General features: G+C 43.9%; 3 protein-coding genes across 4 annotated transcripts; all 3 read right to left on the reverse strand.

The window, feature by feature from the left end:
* Positions 1-801: 801 nt before the first annotated feature.
* On the reverse strand, positions 802-7,443 carry NAT1 (N-acetyltransferase 1). The gene is made up of 2 exons (XM_082062726.1): positions 5,630-7,443; positions 802-3,158 (listed from the first exon to the last, which is right to left on the reverse strand). Exons 1-2 carry the CDS (start codon positions 5,649-5,651, stop codon positions 2,281-2,283), a joined length of 900 nt encoding a protein of 299 aa, XP_081918852.1. The 5' UTR covers positions 5,652-7,443; the 3' UTR covers positions 802-2,280.
* A 57-nt stretch (positions 7,444-7,500) lies between these two features.
* On the reverse strand, positions 7,501-11,368 carry LOC309444693 (arylamine N-acetyltransferase, liver isozyme-like). Its single transcript, XM_082062727.1, has 2 exons — positions 11,312-11,368; positions 7,501-8,424 (listed from the first exon to the last, which is right to left on the reverse strand). Exon 2 carries the CDS (start codon positions 8,417-8,419, stop codon positions 7,532-7,534), a length of 888 nt encoding a protein of 295 aa, XP_081918853.1. The 5' UTR covers positions 8,420-8,424; positions 11,312-11,368; the 3' UTR covers positions 7,501-7,531.
* A 1,657-nt stretch (positions 11,369-13,025) lies between these two features.
* LOC309444694 (arylamine N-acetyltransferase, pineal gland isozyme NAT-3-like) lies at positions 13,026-16,825 on the reverse strand. Of its 2 annotated transcripts, none has more exons than XM_082062729.1 (2): positions 16,661-16,825; positions 13,026-15,049 (listed from the first exon to the last, which is right to left on the reverse strand). In XM_082062729.1, the coding sequence occupies exon 2, from the start codon at positions 15,046-15,048 to the stop codon at positions 14,176-14,178; it is 873 nt and encodes a 290-aa protein (XP_081918855.1). In that variant the 5' UTR covers position 15,049; positions 16,661-16,825; the 3' UTR covers positions 13,026-14,175. The 2 variants fall into 2 exon arrangements, with proteins under 2 accessions (XP_081918855.1, XP_081918854.1); XM_082062728.1 differs by having other exon boundaries at positions 13,026-15,053.
* Positions 16,826-25,029: the final 8,204 nt, after the last annotated feature.

Genomic DNA, 25,029 nt, shown 5'->3' on the forward strand with positions numbered 1-25,029 from the left:
ATAATGGTCACATTGAGAGGACAAATCCTGCTCAGAGAGTCTTTACCAACAGGTGGAGTCAGGGAGAGGGTGAAGCTTCAGTTGTTGGCAGCTCCGTAGATTTTTAGTAACTGAATAGTAGAAGGTGGAGTCTGGTTATTGCAGCCACAGCTAAAAATGCCGATAGGAATCTGTAGACCTCTGTCCTAGAAACCCTTGCACACCATAACCTGAGTGATTAACCTGGGAGCAACAGCAGGAACATCTGGGGAGAAATATGGAGGTAAAAGGAGCAGTGTTAATGGCTGTCTCGGAGACAAGAGGCAGCAGCACCACAAAACAACTAGTCCATTGCAGAGAGCAGTATGGTTTGGTGACCTGGGTGAATGCAGACGGGAATTTCTGTCAGCCAGAATGGAGGTGGTGCGTGGTTCAAAGCTCATAATGTTCCTTGGGGGTCTCGGGAATACCTCGGTTTGATCAATCATCTAGAAAGGGGTAAAAACTCATAAAGGGACCTTAGTATGAGAGAATAATATGAACACAAATTAGAGAACAAGTCCTTGGTTCCATTATTTATAGAAAAACTCCATTCCTGCCTCAGTAAGATCTTTCCGTGTCCCACATCACCTCCGCGTTGCCCCTTGGTTACTCACCCCTGTGCAAGTGCAATGCACCCAGGCCACCAGCTGCCACCACGGTTGGTCATCAGGGAAGATTTGGCACATGCCACGGCCAGCCCAGAGCCCAGCACAGGAAGCGACACTGGACCTCATCACCAAGATCATCTTCCTCAGCCTACCAGCTCCTTTTCCACGAACCTGTAAGAACTTACCATCTCCAACGCTGCTGTCAGATTTTGTTCAATATTGGCCTGTTTGGTTTAAAAACTTCATGGTGGGAAGGGTTGATCAATAGCGTGATTGACCAGATGTCATTTACTTCTCAAATGATGTGTGCAGGAGTCAGGTAGCTGTGGGGAGAGGTTGTACTTAGAGCAACTCTTTATATTTTTATTTTCCTTTATTTATTTTCAGGTATACACTTAAAGAATTTGTGAGATTTATGATCAGATTATGTATTTGAGCAAAAAGGTACACTACAGTGGGAGGAATCAACATTTGACCAGTACTCAGGATTATGATAGACTGGGGAGAAAGGCTGTTTTTCTAGTGTTACTGCTATTTTTTTGATGCATTTGAGGCTATTTCCCTTTTCTCAGTGGATTCCTTGTTTGGGCTTTATGAGGAAAAAAATGGGGAAATGTGATTGTGAAATAATTCTAAAGAAAGGGATTGCTTTAGATTTGGTTGGCTCCTTGGTTTTTTTCACTTTGATACAGATGAAATGAACTCACTTGTGACACTAGAGCTCCCGTGCTAAGTGGTACTCAGGATAGCTGTATGGGCTCCTAAATTTGCTGTACACAAAGAGGGCAAAATTAAGAGTGTAGTGGAGTTAGCTTCATTGTTCTACCTTTGTTATACAAATAACTTGCACTGCTAAAAATAGAAAAATTCCACTCCTTTTGGAGTAGAAGTAAATCTAAGCCAGTTGTGTTGTTGAAGCACCATTCACCCTTTATAGGATGGTTACTTATCAAAAGCAAAGCTTGTACATATCTCTGTAGAGCCCATCAGCCACAGTAATGCTGCAATATATACAATTTGCGTCACTTGAAATTACGTACATACCAAAAATTACTTTGGGCAATTTTCTGCAGCAATGACAAAAGGGATGCACATGATGATAATTTTCATTTTGTACTATTTTTTTACCTAAGGCTGATGGTAAAAGAATTACGCCTCTTAATGCTCCTTTTGAAGATGACATTGTTTTACTTATATTAAAGGTGGAGAAATGAGATGAGCTGCAAGTGGTTAGATCTTGTGAAAAATGAAGTTTTAAACATGTACTTCATTGTCTAAATGCTCATAGATTACTTTTCTCCCTATAATAACCATAGAAAACGTGTTGGCAGCGTCCCACAATTAATAATCCATGCTCATGTGCTATAGGCACTCCAGAATTCCCTAGGCATATTTATTACCCAAGTTTATATCCAGATTCAAATCAGATAATACATTTGCACAAAAAATGGAACTGCAGTCATCTCACAGCAAATAATTCTATCTACCTGGCTGAAGAGTCTTAAATTCCTGATTTTTCCCGGAGTGAAATTCACTTTAAATTAGTATTAATCTATTTTTTCTTCAGTCGCCTGCAAAAGAATCCCATAATCTTACAGACAGTGGAAGGTACCGCACATACGTGGCATTATTGTAGCTTTTTTCTGGTCATCTAGATTGTGTAAAATCCTTTGATGTTAATCGGGACAAGTTTTCTATCTAAGGTTATGTCAAATTTCTCTTTGAGGGTTTTTTCCACCTCTTCATCTTGAACAGTTACAAATTCCACCAGATCCATATTTTCCTTGTAGTTGTATGTGGTCTCAGTAAGTGTCCACCCAATGAGCGCTCTAAAGCCATCGGTGGTCTGAAGGGTGCAGATGGATTTCTTTGTAAAGAGGGAATCTGGAGAGGTCTGAAGGTACGTGCACTGGAAAGAGAAATCTTCCACTGTCCGTGGCTCAAGACTGAACATATAAACTTTCCGACACTCTTTTTTCTCCAGAAGGTCAGAATTGGAGAAATTTTGATTTGGGATATATTGTTTCCGTCTCATTTTCTCAAGGTACCAGATGGCGTTTTTTTCCGTGAAGCGAAAGACACCAGGAGCCTGGGGCTGGTCTTTCCCCGACACGAGCTCCATCGGTTGCCACATCTGATAGGATACACCAAAGCCTCCGTCAACAATATAGGCCTTGCCATCAATAACGACCTTCACAACTAGGTGGGTCATGATGCTGGCGTATGCATTTTGATGTGGATTGAACACATACGCTCCCAGAAAGCTGGCGTCGTACCCCAGGTGTTTCAGGACCCAGCCCAGCAGCTGGTTGTTTTCCATGCACCAGCCACCCCGCTTCCTCCGCACAATTTTGTTATAAACGTGCTCCAAATCCAAAGTAATTTTCTCCCCGCAATGGATGCTGAGGTTTTCAAAGGGAACAGCACGGATGTGGTGCTGGAATATATCGGTTAAGGTTTCCAAATCTTGTTTTTCAAGGGAACCTTTATAGCCAGTTCTTGCAAAATACTCTTCAAGGTTCATGTCTCCTGTAAAGGAAGGAAATGCATTTTGGTTTTGTTTCTTTACATCAATGATTTACAATGCTGTGAAAAACTACCCAGGCTGCTGTCAGCGAAGATACTTTAATCTACTGAACCTCATCTGAGCGGCTTTTAAAGGAAACAAGTATTCATATCAAATGGTTCCCTGAGCAAAGAAGAGCAGTGCACATGGGGGTTTGCTTTTTGTCTCAGAGTCATCCCTGTGGCAAACACCTGGTGCAATTTCAGCTTGGTCTGCGGTGGCCGCAAAATGGGGATTTGCTGTATTTGCTTTGGGGTTAAGAAGAAATGTAAGAACACATGCTAGGGAGTATTCAGGAGGGTCCAAGAAGACCAGTCTAAAGGCACTGCTGGGTGAAGGGGGTGTCAGTGGGGCCAGCAGTGTCACCTGCTAGTTGGAGAGAGGATAATTTGAGGATTCACATGTTCCTTTCAGGAGTCTGCCACTGATTTGTGTGACGGTAAGTGAATTGCTCTTCTGTACACATTACTCTTCCATCACTTACAAAAAGTGAAATTGATGCTCCCTGCACGTTTTGTAAAGTGTCAAGTTTTATTCAGATAATTATAACTGAAAACAAACCTCTGACCTTTGCAAGAGTCGCAGACCCCTGAGTCTCTTGTCTGCTCTGCGTGTTGCACAAACTCATTTTGGTGTTGGTTTAATGAATCTGAATGGAGGTGAGTGACCTAAAAGACAAATAGTACATCTCTATTCCCCACTGTGCCCCATGTCTCACAGGGCGCTTTGGAAATGGAGAGGGGCTACTTTGCATCTCTCTAGTCCTGGCTTTTCTCAAAACTCACTTTGCCCCTTCCAGAGGAGGTGTAACTGGGAATTACCGAAGCCTCGTACAGTGTATCCCTGGTCTGTCCTGCCTCCAGCACTGCCAACCTGCCTTGGTAGGACTCCTCGCGAGTCGTGCTGGGTGAGGAACCATTTGACTTATTTTCTGCCTTCTAATACCGCAAAAGGTCATGCACAGTCATCTGGGTTTGGCAATGGCCCATCACCGTCTGCTGGCCACCATTATGAGCTGGATGCTCTGTAGGTATCTGATAGATGTATCAGATCTACTTGTAGATCATCTGCTTGGGTATGGAGCTGGGCACAAAATGTTTTAAAGGCTTGAACCTTTGCAAAGAAAGCCCTAAGCATTTCAGCAGCCTGGAGTTACTGCAAATATTTAGCTTCTTGACAAGCCCCAAAGCTACTTGGAAATCTTTTGTGCACACAGTAAGCTGAGGTTTAGGCACTTAATATTAGCGACTCAGGAAGACTACTGTATTCAGATAAATTCAGCAGTGAACCGCTGAATGTTTACTGCAAACTAGAATTTCTCAAGACAATTTTCAGTGACAGATTCATGATGTGCATATGCATGGTATAGAAGCAGCTGTCCAAAGTGAATGGAGAGCCCCATCAAAATCTGCGTGTTATCTTCTACAGAAAGGAATTCAGCTTCCAGTGATATTTAAGTGTATTGTTGGAGGATATTGTCAATGTAATATTTGTTAAGTAGAACATAAGCCTTCTGGCACTTTCTTCTTTTGATTTGCAGAATCCAAGCCTATCCCATCCTACCCACTCAAATTGTGAATGCTAAATAGCTCACACCAGCATAAAGCTGGTTCTCGAGTTACATTATTTGTAATTTCTCTCTGCAGCTCTATAATATGATTGATCAGCTTTAGATCCTGACTGGAGGAGATGAAAGCTACTGTTCTTTTGAATTGTGAGCAGAGCAGATGAAAAGCTGGATACTGAAAAGGGAGTCCCACAAATGTGGCAATGATTTATGCAGAAAGAAACATCAGCAGAAGAACTTTGAAGAACTATTTCTAAATGTGCAAATGAAGGTGCTCATACAAAAATTTTCCTTACCAGGATTATACAGCATCAGCAATTCCTGTATAATCCTTACCAGGATTATACAGTATCAGCAATTCCACTGTTAATTACATTATCTCTCTACTTTTATCCTGATACTTCAGCACGTGAAACACAGTTTGTAATTTGGGGGCGGTTTTTTATGTTGTTTTTAAAGGACAGTTATTTCATTACCATTAAGCAGAATCCATTGATTATCAGATTTATTTGTTTTTCCCTTCCTTTCTTTTTGCAATGTTTTAAAATAATGTCAGAAAGCTAAAACAATAACTTCCAACAAGAGGCTGTAGTTCTAAATTTCTATCTACCATTGTATCTAAATAAAAACTTCTCTCTCATAGCCAAGAGAATCTCCTCCTGAGGCGCAGAAAGACGGGAGAATTGAAATTGCAGTATCCTTGTTTTGCCCTCTTTAAGAGCCCATGTTTAGCAAGTGATAATTTAGCTCTATATCCACACATTTTCATAATGTTTTTCCTAAAGACAATACTGCTTATGCTATTGCCCATGACCTTCACCACCATGCTTGGATTTGGGGGGAAAAATTTTAAGAAAATAAACTCACCTCTTATAATAGCCTTATGCATTTATGGATGTATTCAGCTTCTGGATTGCTTATTCCTGGGGCAGCAGTCAGAACAGCCAGGAGTGGACACAAATCGTGAGTCTTGGCTTCCTCTCTGAGCTCTGCTGGCCCTCACTTGTGAATCTTAAATGCTGAGGAAGGGCAGAGTCCACTCAAAATGAATGCACATTTTTGGACTTCACTGATCCATGAGCAAATTAAACTTTGTTTCTTCTCTATTAGTAGATGTTTGTGTTTTCCCCTGGTTAAGACTACACTGAGCTTGTTTTCTTTGTAAAATAACTACAGCAGCCAGTTGCAAATGGCACCATAACCTTTTAAAATTAAAAGATCGTTATTTTGCAAGCCAGCGCTTTGTGGTGGATGATAGTTATCTGCTTCCTTGGGGGTGCACTGAGTTGCCAGGGTATTGCAGGCTGGCTGCTCCCACACTCCACAGATGCACCAAATGACCCTTGTTTGCCACAAAGGAACTTTTTTGATCTACTCAAAGCTTCCGCTGCTGCAGGTCATTATTTTGGAGCTGCCACACCTAACAAATACCATGACAAATATTTATGTGCACAAAGTAATGCATTTCCTAACACTTGGTCTTCTTTATCTTCAAAGTGTTGCAGGGCTGTTCATTTAATTCTCTCCCTATCAAGCCAATCTGCTCTTCATTTGACGGAGGTGGAAAGTCAGAGGTCCCTTTTGGGAAGGCAAAGAGCCGTTGGGCTGCATCTGGGAAAGCACCTGAGTTTTAGGCACATCAGGTGCCCTGTGAGTCTGTGATTGACAAACACAAGTGTCCGAGTCTTTCCCTGGCCAAGGACGGATGTTTTTCTTCACCTTCTTTCATGACACATCCCATAAAGCACCTGCCACAGGTATCATAAAGGTAAAAGGATTTTGTGTTCTGTATAACATGCTGTGAAACAACACTGGTGGAATGTCCCAACTTCCCGTGTTTCCTTCCACATCTGCAGTTTTACTTATTTAAGGTAACTTTTGTTCAGAATACTGTTTGTAATAAATATGAGGAGTTTTATCTATAATCCTGTCATGGCCGCTAGACAACACAGGAAGGTTAGGCCTCAAAAGTTTAACTTATACTTTGGAAAAGTAGATCTAACCTTGATTGTTTCCATTTTTGATACCAGAAGCCTGATTTTTTAAGAACTGTTGAATTGTGTCAGCTTCTATTGATTTCGTTTCAGTTTCAGAGACACAGAAAAATCAGATTTGGAAAACCTGGACACTCAAAATTAGAAAGCTCTGGGGAGTTTTAAGTGCCTCTGCATAAATAACTCACTTCAAGTAAATTTCTGGTAAGGGAATAGGACTCAAATCTTTCAACTTATTTCATCATAAACTAATCAGCACCTAATAGTGGTTTGAGAAAGTCTTAACCTTTCTTTTTCTTATGAAGTCTTTGAAAGCCAAATTCAGCTCAACTTTCTATTTCAGACTGTTAAAGGAAGTGAATAATTTGTAAAGCTCTGCTAAGATAAAGATTGGAAATAATACCAAAAAGGTTAGAGGTCTTTTGTGTAAAAAGGTAACACAGCTGCTTCTTCTGTATCGTTTTGTTCTCCTTTGCCACAAAATATATCTGAAATAAAATGAGATCCAGAGAGGTGGAACAAAATGTTACGGAGTCAAAAAGCAATTTCCATATGAGCAAATTAGAGGTAGTAAGATGTCTCCATTTCTAAAGAAGGAGACGCCTAAGAAAAAATATGCAGTCGGTATATGCAGTTGATTAGCAATGTACTTGAGTTTACCAAGCTTTGTGTTCATCTGACTAGATCAACTTCAGAATCAGATTAATGCTATTAATGTTAATTTTAGAACTTTTTCTATTGGATATTTAAAGATCCATCTAGCACAGAGTTAGAACTAGATCATATCCACTATATTAGGTGACAAACTGCGAACATTTATTGGTACAAGTTTGTTCTCCAGCACTATATTGAATTTGTCTTTCAGTGTCTTCTCAACCTCTTCATCTGTAAGAGTTGTGAACTGCACCAGGTCCAGATCCTCCGTGTACTTATACTTCGTCTCAGTGAAGGTCCATCCAACTAAGGCATAAAGCCCTTCAGCGGTCTGGAGAGTGCAGATTGACTTCTTCTGAAGTAAGTTATCTGGAGTCACTTGTAGGTATGTGTTTAGCTCCTGAAAGTCATTTATATCTCGTGGCTCGAGAGTGAACATATACATTTTTCTGATATTCCCCAGTTCTGGAGTATCCATGAAAGGGACGCTTGGCTCAGGAATATAATGCTTTCTTTTGACTTTCTCGAAGTACCAGGTGCCGTTGTCTTCCGTGAAGCGGAAGATGCCAGGGATCTGGGGTTGATCCTTCCCAGAAATCAACATCAGTGGCTGCCACGCCTGGTAAGGACCACCAAAACCGGCATCTGCTATGTAAGAATTTCCCTTGATCACCACCTTCAGGAGGATGTGATTTATCTCAGCTGTGTATGCCTTCTCTGCTGGTTCATAACACTTTCCTCCAAGAATACAGACATCATACCCTAATTCTTGCAAGGCCCAAAATAAAAGGTAGTTGGTTTCCAGGCACCACCCACCACGTTTCTTTCTCACAATCTTATTGTAAATAGACTGTAAATCGAGTTTGATGGTCTCCCCGCAATGCATGCTGAGGTTTTCAAATGGAATTGCCCGGATGTGGTGCTGAAAGATGAGTGTTAAGGTTTGCAAGTCTGCATCCTTATGGGCCTCGTTGTAAGAAATTCTTGCGAAATACTCTTGAATGTTCATTTTGCCTGTGTGAGCAGAAAAATAGCCAGTTACTGATGTGCAGCTCTCAAGAGGTTTACTCCTATTTCTGTAGCACAGGTTAACCAGCTTGTAAATGTAGCCTAGGCCACTTAATTGAGGATTTTAAAGAAACCTGTGCCCTTGGTAGGAGATGAATACAGGCTAGACCTGCCTGGGTCATCTGTATTTCTTAAAAAGAGATGAGGATAGGAGCAGGTGACAATAATGTTTTCTCTCTCGGATGTTTCCTTCAAGCCAGGTGGATGTCTTTCCTATGGGAAGACACGGCACGTGGCACAACAGAATCTCTGGCCATAGATGACAGTCCCACGTGACAAAAAATTTATAAAGCTGACAAACAACATGTTTGCTGAAAAGCTGCTAGACCAAACCAGCATAAAAGTCATGGCAATTTCTTACTGTTTCTTTTACTGTAACAAGTAAGCAATTTTTTATTTATCCAACAGGTAGTTTAACTGGAAGGTTTTTACATTCATGGCTTCAGCTAAGTGGGATTAACATCTCAGTGTGTCACTGTGTTAGACAGGCTTCCATGTGAAGTAAATTGTTGTTTTCCTAATCTCTTTCGTTTGCCTGGGGAGTTCAGACACAGCTTTGACCCTGGGTGTTGAAAAGAAGGAACTTAATTTTTCTAACCTAAGAGGAATTGATAATTACTAATAATACATTCAACTTGTATTCATCAGCTTTTGGTTTCTTTTACAAACCAAACCAAGCCTTAGTTTCAGCTCAGATTATCAGATATATTTTGTGTCTTCATGTCTCTAATCCTCTTTCCTTTCATTAGCAGAAAGAGACTGTCACTGGTGCCGGCTGTGTGGCCAAGATGCAAAAGGTTCCCTACAACACTTCTAATCCACTGACTCATATGGTATCTGCAAGGGTTTATTTCACCTTTAATTTAGATTTAATTTGGCTTTTTTTTCCACACAAGGATATTGGTTTTCTGGAACAATTCACAATCTGCTAAGGACTGTATTAATTTCCAAAAGCTTTGAGGATTTCTTGCTCCTTGAAATCGGTTGCATGTTCCCTGGGAGGATTTTCCAAAAGATCACCTGATGTAGATGAGATGGGAGAGATGATCTTTCAGCAACTATTCTCAGCTTTGGTCCAGCTGCTCCCCAGGAGCGACCAGCAGTTTGACCCGATGTCCATGCCAGCGCTCAAGCGAGTGCTGGGACCCTCTGAAAATCCCATCTCAAATATGTCAGTAGAAATACCCTGACCCAGCAGGTGAGAACATCAAATGACCTAATCTCTAGGCTTTAGCCACAATTTTGATGTCAGCAGAACTCATTTGACGTAGTTGCGTTGCTCCTGATCTGCAGTGGTAAAAGGTTTCAGACCGGCTGATGCAAAACCATAGGAAAATGCAGGAAAATAGAGGACTAACCCAGTAAGGAAATAAGAAATAGACATTTACACTTCAAAAGGACCCAAAGAGGCTACATGAAAAAAGAAGTAATTTGTCTTTCATACTGCATTATATGGGTTTTTCTGTCCCTTTTTTAGGACAAGGGCGCTCATCTCTGGCAGGATCTCCTTGGAAACGCTGGTTGTAGAAAGCCATTCCCTCCCCAACAGACAGCACACGTGTACACTGGTAAGCTCATCCTGTGATACTCTGCTTCATTTTTCTTTCTGTTCCCGTTTTTAGCCATTTTGTGTAGCCAGATAGAAACACCTTTTCCCTGTGATGCTGTCCATCTGAACTGCTGTGGCCACGAGGTGCCCAAGAGACTCTGTTAGCCTGGTGGGTCTGATCCACTTGACATTCAAGCAAAAACTGATCAGTCTCTACACTGGGCCAGCAGCAGAAGACCTGGTGGCCTCCCTATAACCTGTCTGCTGGGTCTGGGTGCACTCACTGCCCCGGCAAAAGTGCAGTGTATGAGCAGCGACCCCCTTCCAGCCATGAGCAACATCCCCATCGATAGCTGCCTTTACAGCAGCCATAGGGTGCTGGCAATGAGGCCTTGGGAAAACATACTTTTGGAAATTCACAGCCCGTGCCTCAGTTTCCCCAGCTGGCTCTTGTGTGGCCTCATCAATTTAAAATCTCTACAGCAGAGACAGCCTCGTGGTGGCTGACAAAATGGGCTCTGACCTCACTGAATACTTAAAGAGGGTTAGGTATAGTAAAGCTGCAGTACAAAATCACAGGTGTTGGGGAACGCAGACAGGCAGCGGTCACGTAAACCAGCGTTTACCTTCTCGCTTCCCACAGGCAGCTTCTCATCTCATCACAACCGTTCCCACCGTGTCAGTGACGGGGTGGCGGTGGCAAGCGAGCCCTCGCCCAGGGGACAGGTCGCGTTCCAAAACCGGCTTGCCAAGTATCTTAAGTCTCAGTCCCGATCTCAGCCTTATTTAATTCTGCTGTGTCAGCAGCTGAGCTTTGTTCGGTATTCGTGCACATTCCCAGGAGCAGCTTGGTGGGCAGCGAGACTCAAGACGTTAGTTCTGCCTGTCCGCCAGTGTCCCTGGGGAGAGCTGTGTCCTGTCATAATTAGGCTGAGTATTAAGAACAGTGCTTTGCTAAAATTCATTAGAGGCTTCCAAGGTTGGATCCTGTTCCACATGCCATACCAATTGATTTTAAGCTACACTGCACGGCAGTAGCTGGGTTTTTACACACTCTAGCTCAGCAAAAAGCCTAAGGCTTCGAGCACTTGGTCTTTGGACTCGTACAATGTCCTTGCAGTGCAACGCAACACACGCACAGCCGCGGGGCTGCTGTAGTTTATACTTTGCTAATGTGACTCCAGTGCTAAGCACACAGCACACAGCCCCACAAGGGTGGGCTTTGCCACAGGGGCCAACCCACAGCTGCCAGATGAAGTTAAAGATCAGACACCCAGCGCTTACCTCTCCCACAGCCAGGTTCGGACCTTCCTTTCTCCTTTGCTCCGAAGTTCCCAGGAGTTGTTGCACCAGGAACTGCTGCTCTTAAAGGGCCAGGCTGCATTTCTGCCTGCCAGGGACAGCGTTATCCTCCAGCAGAACAGGAAAAGAGGGGAGAGGGTTTCTTCTTTTATAATAATTTATATTCTGATGGTTTATTGGTTTATTTGTATTGGTATGTGTGTAGAAAGCCCTGTCATGCAATTCATTGTGTCAGATGCTGTACAAAGAGCCGGAACATGATCCAGTCCTCAAATTGTTCACAATATTGAGTAGATTTAAACCTCCCATGTTACTGATTGAGAACTGAAGCCCTACAGGAGTGCAAAAGTGAAATACACTATGGTTATAGCAAGTAACTTGTGCAAGCAGTTATAACCCTGTCCTCAGTCCTGCAGGTCACCCAGGTGCTTCCATGTCTGGGGTACCTGGGTGGGTACACCCATGCTGAAGGAGCAAAGCAACAGAGCAAATTTTGGTACAGATTTTACAGTGTTGACCCTCGTGGCCAGGATCTCTGTAGGAAGTGACTTACAATATAGTAATCCCAGCCAAGAAGCCACTGCTTTATTGGTGGGGGATAGCAATCTCACTGTGCGGAGCTGCTCTTTGAGGCCCATACCAGACCTTCAAAGCAGCAAGGTCAGATTTGCAAAGCCAATTAGTTGTCTAAATCCCCAGGGGTTCAAAGAGAAGCCCTCTCCTTTGGCAGCAAGGATGCTGCTTCTAGGGAGTGCTGCGCTGCCCGAGCCTGCTGTGCCTTTTAGGCTTTGCCTCCAAAATTACTGATAAGGAAAAAGCAAACTAATGCAATCTGAGATTAAGAGCCTTTTTTTTTTTTTTCTTCCCCCTCTTCCAACAGAGCTTCATCTGATTACCCAGCAACAAAATCTGCTTCCATGGGTGCATGAGTGGGAGGTCCAGGAGCGCTGAGCTGTGCCAAGAACCAGCCAGAACAGTGGAGGAGATGAGTCAGCTAAAAGAAAAGAGGTTTTTCCTATTGTTGTTTGCCCTTCAGATGCTGAACCTCTGCAGCAATGAACGTAACACCCTACACCTATGAAACAGCCCAAAGCAAAAGAAACACCCAGGCATGGGGAGAGGAACAGGCACAGCCCTTTCCAGGTGTTTCCCATGTCTGTTCCCAGGAACAACAGAGTTTCTTGGCTCTGCCATGGACCTTCTCCTGTCCCACACCTCCCCGAGACCTGGCTGGGTTTTCACCTCCATCCCAAAACACAGAGTTTACCTCCTTCATCTGTTCCATTAATGTGGGGACCAAAGGATACACCTCGCCAACAAGCCGGATCCTGGGACGGTTTCTCCTGAACATCTCTGTTGCAAGCTGCTGGTCCACACTATAAGAAGCCCCTTTTTCTTCTGCAGTCAACTATCCAATCTATCGTTAACACTTCATTTCCCCATAGGATGGGGGCAGCATCATGGGCTACAAGGACTGTTGCACACAGGTAGCCAAGCGCATATGGATGTGTTTGGGAAGACACAGATTTAGGAAACTCGCCCTGTCTCTATGAACTACATTGAAAACACGCAGAATAGCCTGTTATAGAAGGCTGCACATATTGCATAACGAATAAAAAAGGGTCAGTGATTTACTGTATTTTTAAAAGCCCTAGCTGCAAAATATTAGCATATACAAATAATCAGGACAACTGCAGTGATTAATAAAATATCTTACTTTGGGGATACATGTTGTAATTTGGGGAAAAAACAGCTGAATGTTTCTACTTCACAATTCTTTATTTTTTTTAATTGTAATTCACTTCTATAATTTACTTAATTATAAGTGCATAGTTGTAATGTTTCCATAATTTGTACATAAAGGAACATCAAGCATCATCTCAAAGGGCAAAGTGATTACATTTGAGTAATTTCTCATACTAAAAATCTTAGCCTTTAGGTATCTGATTAAGATTCATCATTTCTCCTTGTATCAATATAATTAGTATCACTTCAAACACAGCCCCACTAGAACAGATACATTTCAGAAGAATAATTCTGCGCATGTGTTTGAGTTCAGCCACAATAATTAATGTGCAATAACACTTGGAGCAGAGTTTTGCGAGGGGACGATGTATTCCCAGCTGTGAGCTGCTGGGTGGCAGCAAACAAAGTGCAGGGGAGATGCTTTCAGTTTAAAGAAATACTGCTGTTTGGTTATGTGAGAGAATGGGAATTGTGCCCAGTCTGAAACAAGACAGAATTGTCTGTTAAAATTCTTCATCCTCAGTTTTCGGCCATAAATAGCCAGTCTGTAAGTATTCACACAGCGCAACACAGGTGTGGGACTGTCCGACTGTAGTGTGAGAGGGTGTTGTGAACACAAGAGCAAAAAGCACAGGCTTATGGCCTAACTGGAGCAAACTTGGCACTGGATGGCTTTGTTTTTCTGTCTATTAAATTCAAAAATAATATGGTATTCATTTAAGAGGTGGGTATGATTTTCCCCAGATGGCAGCACAAAGTAATGCAGAGCCATACAGCTCCATCACTCAGCCCTGCTACTCCAGGTGCATTTGAAAAAGCTTTTAAGAGATGAAAGGAGTAGGGAATGGGCAGAGTCTGCTTCCAGCTAAGCACAAACAGAAGGAGAGTGGTTTGATTGAGCTAGGAAGAAATTATTTGTACTCAAACCAAAAAGAGATGCAGGAGCAGTTGTGAAAATCAATTTCTTTTCCAGCTTCATGCTAATATGTTCTGCCTTACACCAGTATAGATAGAAAGAGAAAACCTTTAGATGCTTGTCAGAAAGAGGGGGAAGGATTGCAAGTAATGCCACTGGATTGAATTATAATTCAGGCAGTGAGTTAAAACATACACAACCTGCTTCTATTGACAGGTACTAATTTCTTGTCTAGTGTTATATTGAATTTCTCTTTCAGTGTGTTCTCTATTTCTTCATCTGCAAGGTTCCTCATTTCCACCAGATCCATATTATCCTTATAATTGTACTTCATCTCAGTGAGTTTCCACCCCACCAGAGCCCGGACGCCGTCGGGGGTCTGCAGGCTGCACAAAGACTTTGTCACAAACAGGGAGTTCGGCGCCGTCTGCAGGTGGGTGTTGCAGGCTCTGAATTCTTCTATGTCTCTTGGCTGAAGGGTAAAGAGATAAACCTGACGGCAAACTTCTTTTTCCTCGTTATGGGAAGTGGAGTCACTATGGTTGACAACCCACTGCTTCCTTTTCACCTTCTCCAGGTACCAGACCCCGCTCTCCTCCAGGAAGCGAAAGACCCCAGGAGTCTGAGGCTGGTCTTTCCCCGAAATCAGCTCCATGGGCTCCCACATTTGGTAGACCATCCCAAACCCACCATCCACAATGTACGGTTTGTCGTCAAGCACCACTTTTAGCAGCAAATGGTCCATTTCATCTGCATACGCACCGTACTCGGGGACATAAACTCTTGATCCCAGAAGGGTGACATCATAGCCAAGGGTTTTCAAGACCCAGGACAAAAGGTAGTTGTTTTCCATACACCAGCCCCCACGTTTCTTCCTCACTATCTTGTTGTAAGTCACTTCCAGGCCCAGCTCAATGCCCTCCCCACAGTGGATGCTGAGGTTTTCAAAAGGGACCGCTCGGATGTGGTGCTGGAATATATCTGTCAAGGTAGCCAAGTCCGGTTTATCATAGGAGCCCTGGTAAGAAATCCTGGTGAAATACTCCTTGATGTCCATGCTGCCTCTGAGAGAAGGGTGGAATAAAAAATAATAGATTTTGTCAGATGCAACAGACAGATCTTCCCCATCCCTTGTAACAGGGTGCTCATCAGTATGGGCAGCCCGCTCAGAAGAGGAGCGGGATTTGACTAATAGCCCTATTAAAGGCAGCTGAGCGTGAGTATTAGCGCTGAGGGAAGCCAATGGGACACTGCTGATGAGCACAAATGTTATTTTTAATTGTTTCTTTTACAGCTGTGACGAGAGGCTCCAGCTGTGCTAAGCACATTTCAGCAGAGAGTTCCTGCCCAGCAAAGCTACAAATCTCTGTAGGAAGGAACGAAAACAGTAGCAGCACTGTTTCCCTGCTAGAAATTACAGGAACTGAGACTCTCCAGATCTGAACTGCTTTACTTGTGGTTTGACTCAGCGAAGCAGGAGCAGAAAGCAAGCTCTTCCTCTCTTGCAGAGCAATCCAGAGCCTCATCTGCAACTTAATCTGAAATATATCTGCTATGGTATTTGTTATCTAGGCAGCCTGGCACAAGCCAGTCTCGCCTGCTCTTGCTCTCCATGCTGGCGGTGGCAGACATGACCTGCAGTGCAGAAGGGGTTTCTTTAGGACAGAAAAAAGCAGCTTGAGACCTCCCAGCCCTTGAGGGTAAGGAAACCAGAAAGCGATTTTGATGTAGCCAAATACTTTTGTTATTTCTCCCCAGGCACCGCTGAATTTCTGACATCTCTGAGTACAGAGTGATGTTGCTCAGATTACTGACATGAGAGGTCCCAAAATGTTCTCAAATTCCGCTCTACAATTCTTAAGGAAAAAATCATAAGAAAAAGCCCAACCTGACAAAAATGGCACACAGCAAGTTGTATGGGAATTTTTGAAAGGTGCTTTCAGTATACCAACAAAGCAATGAAAATGCAAAATTTCCATTTGGCATAACATCCTGGCAGAGGCAGAGAGTGTCCCCGCTTTGGTTAACCCACATTTCTGTACCTTTAGGATAGAAGCGTTACAGAACTCTGTAACTATTGCCTCATGGCCACCACCACATCTCCAACATCCAACAGGCAGGTCTGAATGATCCCACATCAGATTAAGAGCATCAGGTTATAATTCTGGTGATTCTCTGATCAGCTTTTGGCTTGTTCCCAAAGCCCCAGAACTACAACTCTTTTTCATTTTTGAAGACTTGGCAGAAACTTGGCTCTTGCTGTGGGAACTTTAAACCAGCATCACCAGCCACTGGAGTTTTTTTCCCCTTTCTTTCACTTTGCCACTGCAGGCAAAACACATATAGTAACTTTTACTTAAAGGGAAAAACATTAGTGTGGGGTTTTCTGTCTTTCCATCTCTTGTGGGTGTTCAGGAGACTCTTTTAACAGTGGTATCTGAAATAAGTCAGATGGCACAAATGCCCGATGTGCTTGAGGCTGATAAATGCATAAAAAGCCCAGCATAACTATTCCACCGGTGGCCTCTGCCAGCGGCTGAGTGTCCCTGCTCTGCCGCTACACCACGCTCCATTGCGTTTTGGCTTCAAACAGATTTAACTTCCTGGTTAGGAGCACTCACCTACCAAGACACTGTTGTTTGTTTTTTTTTTTAAAAAAAAAGGCTTACCTGGAAAATCAGATCAACCACCAGTGTATCTCCAGGGTTTGGGGGGACGCTTTTTGGTTAAAGCAAGAGGCGTGGTGGGCTGTCCTTTACCTAGTGCAGACAGAGCTCCAGGGCTGTTCTCCAGCTTCTCTTCAGGGGAATGTCTTTTCCCTCAACTTGCTTTCACCCGCCTCGGTCAGATTGTGAAAGCTGGGGAAAAAAAAAAAAACACAACAGACAAACCCAGAAGGGTGGAGCATAAGAGCTGTACTGAGCAAAAAAAGCAAACAGCACTGACTCAACACACATGCAACAACTGCTTGTTAGTAGAGCAGAGACTACCCTGCATTTTCACTCATTTCATGCTTTCTGCAGGGGCTACCTTGGGTTCTGACAAAAGGGTATATTTTTTTTTTGTTTCAATAGTTAGTTCAATGCACTTAGCTAATATATTTATTTTTTTCACAGGTATTAGGTTACTATTTGTTTGAAAACATGGGGAAGAAATCTTGCATGCGTTCAATCTGGGAAGATTTCTGCACCATTTCTGAAAGCAGCAAGATTTTGGCTCAGTAATTTGCACATGCAACCCCCCCTGCCCCAGTCAGCAAGCACAAGACATTCAGCACTGCCTTTGCTTAATTTGCTCTCTATGATTCACATGCATTTTTTATTACAGTAAAATCCACAGAATGTAAGAAAGCACAGAGACAGCAGTATATTTTTTTGGTCTTTGCACACAAGTAGCACCTGATGCTGCTGTGGTGGCAAAGATGCTATTGGCAAAGTGATGACCATGGAGTGCTAACACACTGGGAGCTCCATCCCTTCAGTGTGTTTCATACTCCTTCTTTATCTGCAAATTTTGCTTGCATTTTGCCAAATTAAGTCTTATTAATGCTCTCATATATATGGCTGGATTTTTTTTCCCATTCGTTCCCTAAGAGTAGTTTCAGGCCTTCACATTTAGTGTCAACAGCAAGTTTCATTCAAACACTGATTTATTGGGATAATTAACAGAGATAATAAATCAGACTCGACAGAGATGTCTGTGGTAACCCATTGCACAGCTCCACTCCCGTATCAAAATTTGGCTCTTTATCATCCCGTCAGTGGCTGGTGTTTGACTCTGCAAGTGAGAATCGATGCCCAAGCCAAGAGAGTCTGAAGGGAATGTATTACCTGCCCTGGTCGGGTTCCTCTGGGCAGATCCAGTTTGGTACAAATAGAAAGTTCATATTCCTGGGTGGATCCTCCTGTCATTTTGACAAAGAGAAACCAAAAGTTGAGCAGGCAGACCTGTGTTCCCGGTGAGAACCATACCAGAAAGTCCCTGGACCCATCTCTGTGGGATGAGAGAGCAGACCCGGCTGTGCTCCTGACCCACACTTGTCTAGGACCACACATGGTGCCAAAAGCAGACACTTGCTGAGCACCCTCAGGCAAAGTGTGCAGTTGTTAGGGATGGATTCCAGCTAAGTCTGCGGTCCTGTTAAGCCGCGAGTGTCTTCTAACCAAGTAGGAGCAAACCCCCATTCTCTTGGTACTTTGGTACTCGGCTTTTCTGAACTCATCTCCCTATAACGTAGCTCGGATATTGAGCGTTTTCTTCCTGCACCTTTGAAATTCTCATCCCAACTCCCTATCCCAAACCGTCAGTCCTGCATCACTCTCCTTTTTTCTTCCCACACTGCATATTTTGCTCTTCAAGTGATTAAAGCCCAGAGTTCTCATCTTCCCCAAGCATGCCCAAGGCCATTCCAGGCAGAAGCTGATTTAGTAAGAGCTAGAGGTAAGAGAAGGCTGATGTTGATTCAGATGCCTTGCCAGAATCTGTTTGCATTTCAGGGGTGTGGCACATCTTTGGGGCAGTTTCAGGCTCGATGGGGCAATAAACTGCAATCACAGTCACAACGTGCCACACACCCCTGCCCAGACCCATCCCAAAAGCAGCAAAGGGCAAAGCCCACCCCAGGCTGGCTGGGTTGTGGGGAGCGTGACCATAGGGTGAAGGTGCAAACAGGAATGTCTGTGGAAAGGATATTACTCACCACCTGGACACCGTAACGCAGTTTCCCAACCTTGGCAGGAGCTGAGGCTGGTTGAGCTTTTTCCAGAAGGACCTCAATATAATTGCACTCGCTTTTATTTATTTACTAATTTAAACTGCCTACAGCATTTCATTTATTACCAAAATCCTCCTCTTATCCTAACTCTCCTGAGAGGCTGCATCAAATATCCCTCACTCCCTGCTATAAAAGAGCATTATATGCTGCAATATTTGCTTGAGAAAACAAAAGCAGAGAGTGCCCTGTCTGGGGTAATAATCGAGTGTCTGCTCACTGTTAAACAGCTCCCTCTATAATGACCTCTGTGATTGGCTGTATAAGAAACCAAGGTATACGGTATCATATTAATTATTAATATATTACCTAGATGCTTAATATACAAACTATATGGTATTCTACTTACCTGTCTGGTTTTGGCGGAGAGGATGGAATAGAGACTTAAAGTAATAAAACAATTTATGTCTTTTAAATGGGATTAGTATAAAAATCTTAAATTCTTACACAAGATGAGATTCTTCCATCCTGTTGAGCTCTTGAGTCTTTGGAAAAGGAAACCCTGCACACCTCAAGCAGAGTGGCTTGCTCTAGCTTTCATTTTCAAAGGGAATTTAATAGACCTACACTGCTCTAATACAAAAGTGGTAAATAATATTCACAGCCTCATAATGGCACAACTCATGCTTTATATTCATTGCCTTCCTTACGTAATTATAGATATCAAATACCTGTGGCTATGTATCTTTCTGATTTGTATCCGCAGCATCCATCACATGCAGTTTTGGTGGCATCCTTGGCCAATGGATCAGCCCAAGCCTACAGCGGTGACTTTTGCCCGTGGGACTGGAGATGGGAATAGCTGTGCTGGACATCACTGGGCTTCTTCTCAATAAGGAAGAGACCCCATCTCTATTTTAGCATTTCCACTGTTTGAGGCATCTTTCTGAGGGCTTATTTCCTCTGCTTATCTTTACCCTGCCAATGTGAGGTTTTACACACAAGCCAACACCAAAGGTGTTAATGCAGACCAAGGAGACCACTTTGGTCTGTAGGTCCTTCCAGTCCTGAGGGTTGCAGCATAAATCTCTACCACGTAAGTGGTGGTAATTCTGTTAAATTCCATTACAAAGGGAACAATCGGCTTTTCTACATGAATGGCTTTATCTCACAGACAGTTTGAAGCAAAAAAAAAACATTTCAAGTAACTGCTTTGACGAAAAACGTGCCCATACATCTGGCTGTTATTTTCCCGTGAATTGTGACAGCTGCTGTGGGATGCATTCGGATGGGCTCCTTGTCGAAGGGTGGTCACAATATTGCAGGGACATCCTATAGCTCCTTCTGCCACCCCAGCACAAAGCTCCGTGGTGCATATTAGGAAGTGGAGATGTTCTCCGTTTCACAAGCAATAATCACACCCTCAGCGTCCTGTTACCATCTCCGTATCATGGGCCACCTCTCCTGGAGATGCCAGCAGTGTTGTCAAACTATGAAAATGTTGAGGAGAAAACCCTGCAGATTGGAAAGCAGAGTCGTGCTGGTTCCTCTGAACATGCTGGAAGCTGGGTCTGCAAGCGGCTGGGGAGGCTCCGAGCCTGCTAGCAGCAGCTTTTCTGGCATCTGGAGATGAGGAGTGGTGGAGAGCACTGAAGAAAAGTATGGAGAAGATGCAAGTGAGATGGTGAGAGTGCATGAACACTGCTTGTCCTGGTAGCTGAAGCAAGGGCTGGAGGAGAAGCAGCAGCCTGGTTAACAGCTTTCTGTACCCGGCTGTCCGCCTTGCCCATGTCCCCATCCCCTTGCAGCCAGTACGTTATTTACCAAACAAAGTTTTGAGTAACTCAGACTTTCATAGGAGCTGTTTGGTCGGCTTTGCCCCGTCCCCACTAGCTCCTTCATGGGAGATGCTGTCCTACCTGGGCTCACATACATTTCCTGTTGCCCACCTGGTACATCCACAATCCCCATAGCCACAGACTGTGTTTTTTCCTTCTGAAGGGTCTGGTCCAGGACAGGCTGATTGGCAGTTAGCACCAGTCCCCTCTGGGCCCACGGGTGTGCTGGTATTGAGCCTGTAAGTAAAATAAACCAAAATTTGCTCTTCCACACTCAGACATACTTTCTCATGCAGCACTTGGATGTGCTGATAAGGCAGTACCAGGAGGTCAATGAGCGGGGGTCCTCCTGCCCCAGGAAGGGAAGGGAGCTCATGCAAAGGGCTGGCAGACCTCAGCCCCTTCCATGCCGAGTGTTTGGAGTGATGCACGTCTGCAAGACACAGCTGCAGTGCATTCCCTTCTTCTGCATCTGACTCTTCCCCCTCCCCCACTCCCAAAAGCATTGCCCAAAATGCCTCTTAGGAGACCGGAAATAACACAAAACCCAGTGGGGTCACATGTAAGTGGTTTCAAACAATAATTTCAGCTCAGCAGGAACAGGATCAGAAACCAACTCTCCTCCCTGTGGCCCTAGCAGCTCCTCCCTGGCCCAGGGTATCTACAGCTGAAGCCGTCCCCCAGCAGCTGTCCCAGGTCAGGACAAGCCCCTGGTGAGCAGGAGGTGGCTGCTTGATGTGTCCCCACCATGAACGTCAGCAAATGGTGTTTCTTCCCCTTCCTGAAAGTTCAAACCACTGTGGCATGACACACAGCCCCAGTGCTTCCTGCAGTGCTTGGCAAAGCGGGTCTGTCCCACCGCAGGGCACGGGGCTCCGGCTGCCTCCCAAAATCTTCGGGGAGGCAGGGATTGCCTCTCGGCAGCCCCCCAGCGAGCTCGGGCACCCGGCACTGCAGGTTTAAACTTTTGCAGCTTAACTTTGGAAGAAAGGCCCGTCCTCCATCCCTCTCTCTGCACCTGACCACTGCACACGCTGCTGCAGGAACGTTCCAGCGCTTCCCAAACCAGTATGGAATATGCACCCAGAGCACCTTTGGAGACCCAGGACATTTATCTTTCTCTCTTCAACTCAGTGTCATATCTAGAAATTGGATATATTCTGTTTTTCTGGCATTCTGTGCAGATAAATGCTGCAATGATTAACCAGTTAATAGTTGGCATCATGCTACACCAAAGGGAATACGGCCACGTAATATGGAATGGAGCACTGGCATTGCTGGCTGGACCCCGAGACAGTTTCATTTTACACTTTCTAACGTGACCTGTTGGTCACGCTGTCAAAAGCCCACTTTGGACTTCTTCCAAATGGGAAAATTTGGAAAAACTGTGGGGCTGAAGCACAGAGGGGCAGCCAGGCAAACAGGCATCCACGACACAGCCCGCAAAAAAAGCAGATGGTCTATGAGGAAATACTCAGTTGCCAAAGACTAGTTTACAATTCCTTTTAATTTCACCACATTTTTACCATTACTGGTAGGTGCTTGGTAATTGCAGGGCAATGCATTTTCCTGTGTGGAGACAGAAAGGCCTCCTTTGAAAATAAAGATGTTATGTTGGTCTAGTCTAAAAAGGAACATAAGACATCCCATTAAAATTAACTAACTGATCATCTGCAAAAATTCTGTACACTTGCTAAACAAGTACATAAAATACCCTGTGGCCTGGGCACATGTAATTCCACCCATTTAGCTATGACCTGCCTGCACAAAGAGGATTCACAAGTCAACAGTCTCTATCATTCTCAGGTAAATAAATGCCTGGGTATTCAAACATTTGTATCATATGCATTTTAGGAGGAAAATATTCCCAGCTAACAACAGGTGCACTGACTAAAGCAGAGTTATATTTGTGTATGAATACAGTGGGGGAAAAACAAAGTCATATTTGGGATAGCACAGAGGTACTGATGAAACACTTCCAATATTTCTGCAACTGGGATATAAAGCGAGGGAAAGAACATCTCAAAGGTTAATATGCCCTAATTTTCCGAAATTGAAATTATCTTGGCTTTATAGTTCATATTTTCTCCATACAGTGGTCTAATTTATATTACTCGACAATATATACTTTTATATATATATATATATATACACACACACACATATATATAAAAGCTTTGAAAAAACAATATTTGCACATGTGCTTAAATGCAGCAGCAGTCACCATTTATGTGTAGTTAGTCTTGCAATGAACTTTACCAAGCCCCATCCTCAGCAGGGTTAAATTGTTCTTATTCCACTGAAGTAAAGGAGCAAAGCTACTTGCACTCGCCTGGCTTAGAGCCTGCTCCTCCAGAAAACTCCTCCAAAACAAAGCTGTTGTTTCAGGGAAAAAGCTCTCACTGACTTCAGTGGGAATTTCGATCAGCCCTAATTCAGGCAATCAGCCTGGAAACATGCAAAGTGGGAACAATTACACAAGTGCTGTCATTCCCATTACTCAGATTTATTTTTTTTCCCCTGGAGGTACGTGGGAGGGAAACCTTTTATCTCTATGAAGATTAAGAAACAGAGTACGGCAACAGCAAAGGAAAAAAACAACCGCGCCTTCAGGAAACACATATTCATTACAATTCACTAACATGCATCACAGAAATAATACATGTTTGTGATGACAATGTATTCCCTCCACCTCATCGCTGAATCAGGAGTGCAATTGGGGAAAAGGAGAGATGCTCTGGATTCAAAATTCTCCCCCAGACTTACCTTTACTGTGTTTTTTTGGTCTGTGTGGAAGAGAAGCTGGAAGTTGTGGGAAGATTCAGAAGCAAGAAGATGGTCCTGCAGGGCTCTTCATTGATTCTTGGCAATAAACAGCCCCACTATGAATCTTATCAGTGTCAGACATGCCCATGGAGCTGGGTGTTTACAGAGCACAAGGTTTTTACCTGGTGTAAAAGCCAAAGGTGGTAGAGCAAGGGTTACTGTGGCAATCTGGACTCCAGAGCTCTTGGCTTTCCTCCCAGCTCTACACTCATGGGGACACTGGTGACTTCTAAGCAGCACTGCAGGGACTCAAGACACATGAAGGCCCTCTTCATGTGTTTTTTCCACCTCTCCAGGCACCCACGGCTTGTATATACAGCACAACGTGCATATATATAGGTATAGGTATATGGAAAAGGAGACAAAGTATTCACAGCTGGAGCAGGAGGGAAGCAAATGGAGATGGCAGAAATTGCCCATGTCTTTGCAGGCTGGCACCTTGGGTGCTGCCTACCAAGGAGGGACAGGAGAAGAAATGCAGCTCTGTGGGGGTTTGGGAGGGGCAGAAAGCTGGGAAGCAGATTTTGGGTATGGTCGGTGCAGCGAGTTGTATTCTGGACAGCAGAGTGGGGAAATAAATTCACTATTGACAAAGTGAATTGTCATAGCTGGTGGGATCTAAAATCACATCCACTTCTGCATTGCTTGGCTGGGAACTGAGTCAATCTTGTAACAAAAAAATTAAAGTTACTGAATCTAATAATCTTCCAGGAATCGAGCTATGCCAAGAAGCAGCTCCTTCCCAGAAACCAGCTCCACAACGATACCCACAATATTTTTCTTTTTCCAGCAAGAATCAGATTGATCATTGAAAGGTCTTTGCTGTGGGATGAACTTAAGTGACACTGACCCTCTACATTTTCATCCCGTAAGGTAAAAGGCAGCTAATTTCCATGCAACAGCAATGTTACTTTCCTTTCTCACACCACTGCAAATTAATGCTACATCCAGGTCAGTGCTTCCTCTGAGAAGGATGCTGAGGATGCTGTCATGCTGGAAGGTTGTCATCTGCCTTTCCAAACCTTTATTTAACAGGAGCTGTGGTGTGAAATTCTGGTGAAATAGTCCTTGAAAAGTAACCACCTACTTTTTAAGGGGCTGGAGGCACATCTCTGCTGCTCCCTTATTTAAAATAAATAGACCTATCACAGAGAAAAGCCTACGGTTCAGCCCCACACCGTGAAGTCCCACTGAGACCAAACCCAATGCTAAATCTGTCGATTCACACTAATGTTATTTTTAATTGCTTTCCGGCAGTTGTGCTCAGATCCCCTGCACCGGGTGCTGTGCGCAGCGCTTCCTCACAGCTCCTGCCCAGCACAGCTCCCGACCCCCCAAGCCCAGAGCAATCCGAGACAAATATCATGTTCACAAATACAGTGTTGTCTCTGGGGCTTGAGACCAGGACCACAAACCCAGGCAGATAATGGAAGAAGGTGCCTTCAGCTCAGGATGGGTTTCTGATAAAACATCAGCGCTGTGCAAACCCTTCGGGAAATTTCTGAGATGTGGCAAGATTCAGAGGGCAGTTGGACATGCAAAGTAGCTGCTATGCCCTTTTTCCTCTGTTTTCCAGCTTTCGCAAGAGGCACCAGGTGTTCTCCAACTCTGCAGCAAAGAAGGGGTGAGGTCTGTAAACCCTTCAGCAAGCAAACCCCATCTG

The sequence above is a fragment of the Streptopelia decaocto genome (assembly GCF_964273445.1).
Source record: "Streptopelia decaocto genome assembly, chromosome: 11".
Lineage (NCBI taxonomy): Eukaryota > Metazoa > Chordata > Aves > Columbiformes > Columbidae > Streptopelia > Streptopelia decaocto.

Excerpts from the sequence above, each read along its gene's own strand:
- NAT1 (XM_082062726.1), bottom strand. The coding sequence starts at position 5,651 with ATGCATAAGGCTATTATAAGAG. Across the intron at positions 3,159-5,629 it reads GCATAAGGCTATTATAAGAG|GAGACATGAACCTTGAAGAG; the intron begins GTGAGTTTATTT and ends CTTCCTTTACAG.
- LOC309444693 (XM_082062727.1), bottom strand. The coding sequence starts at position 8,419 with ATGAACATTCAAGAGTATTTCGCAAGAATTTCTTACAACGAGGCCCAT.
- LOC309444694 (XM_082062729.1), bottom strand. The coding sequence starts at position 15,048 with ATGGACATCAAGGAGTATTTCACCAGGATTTCTTACCAGGGCTCCTAT.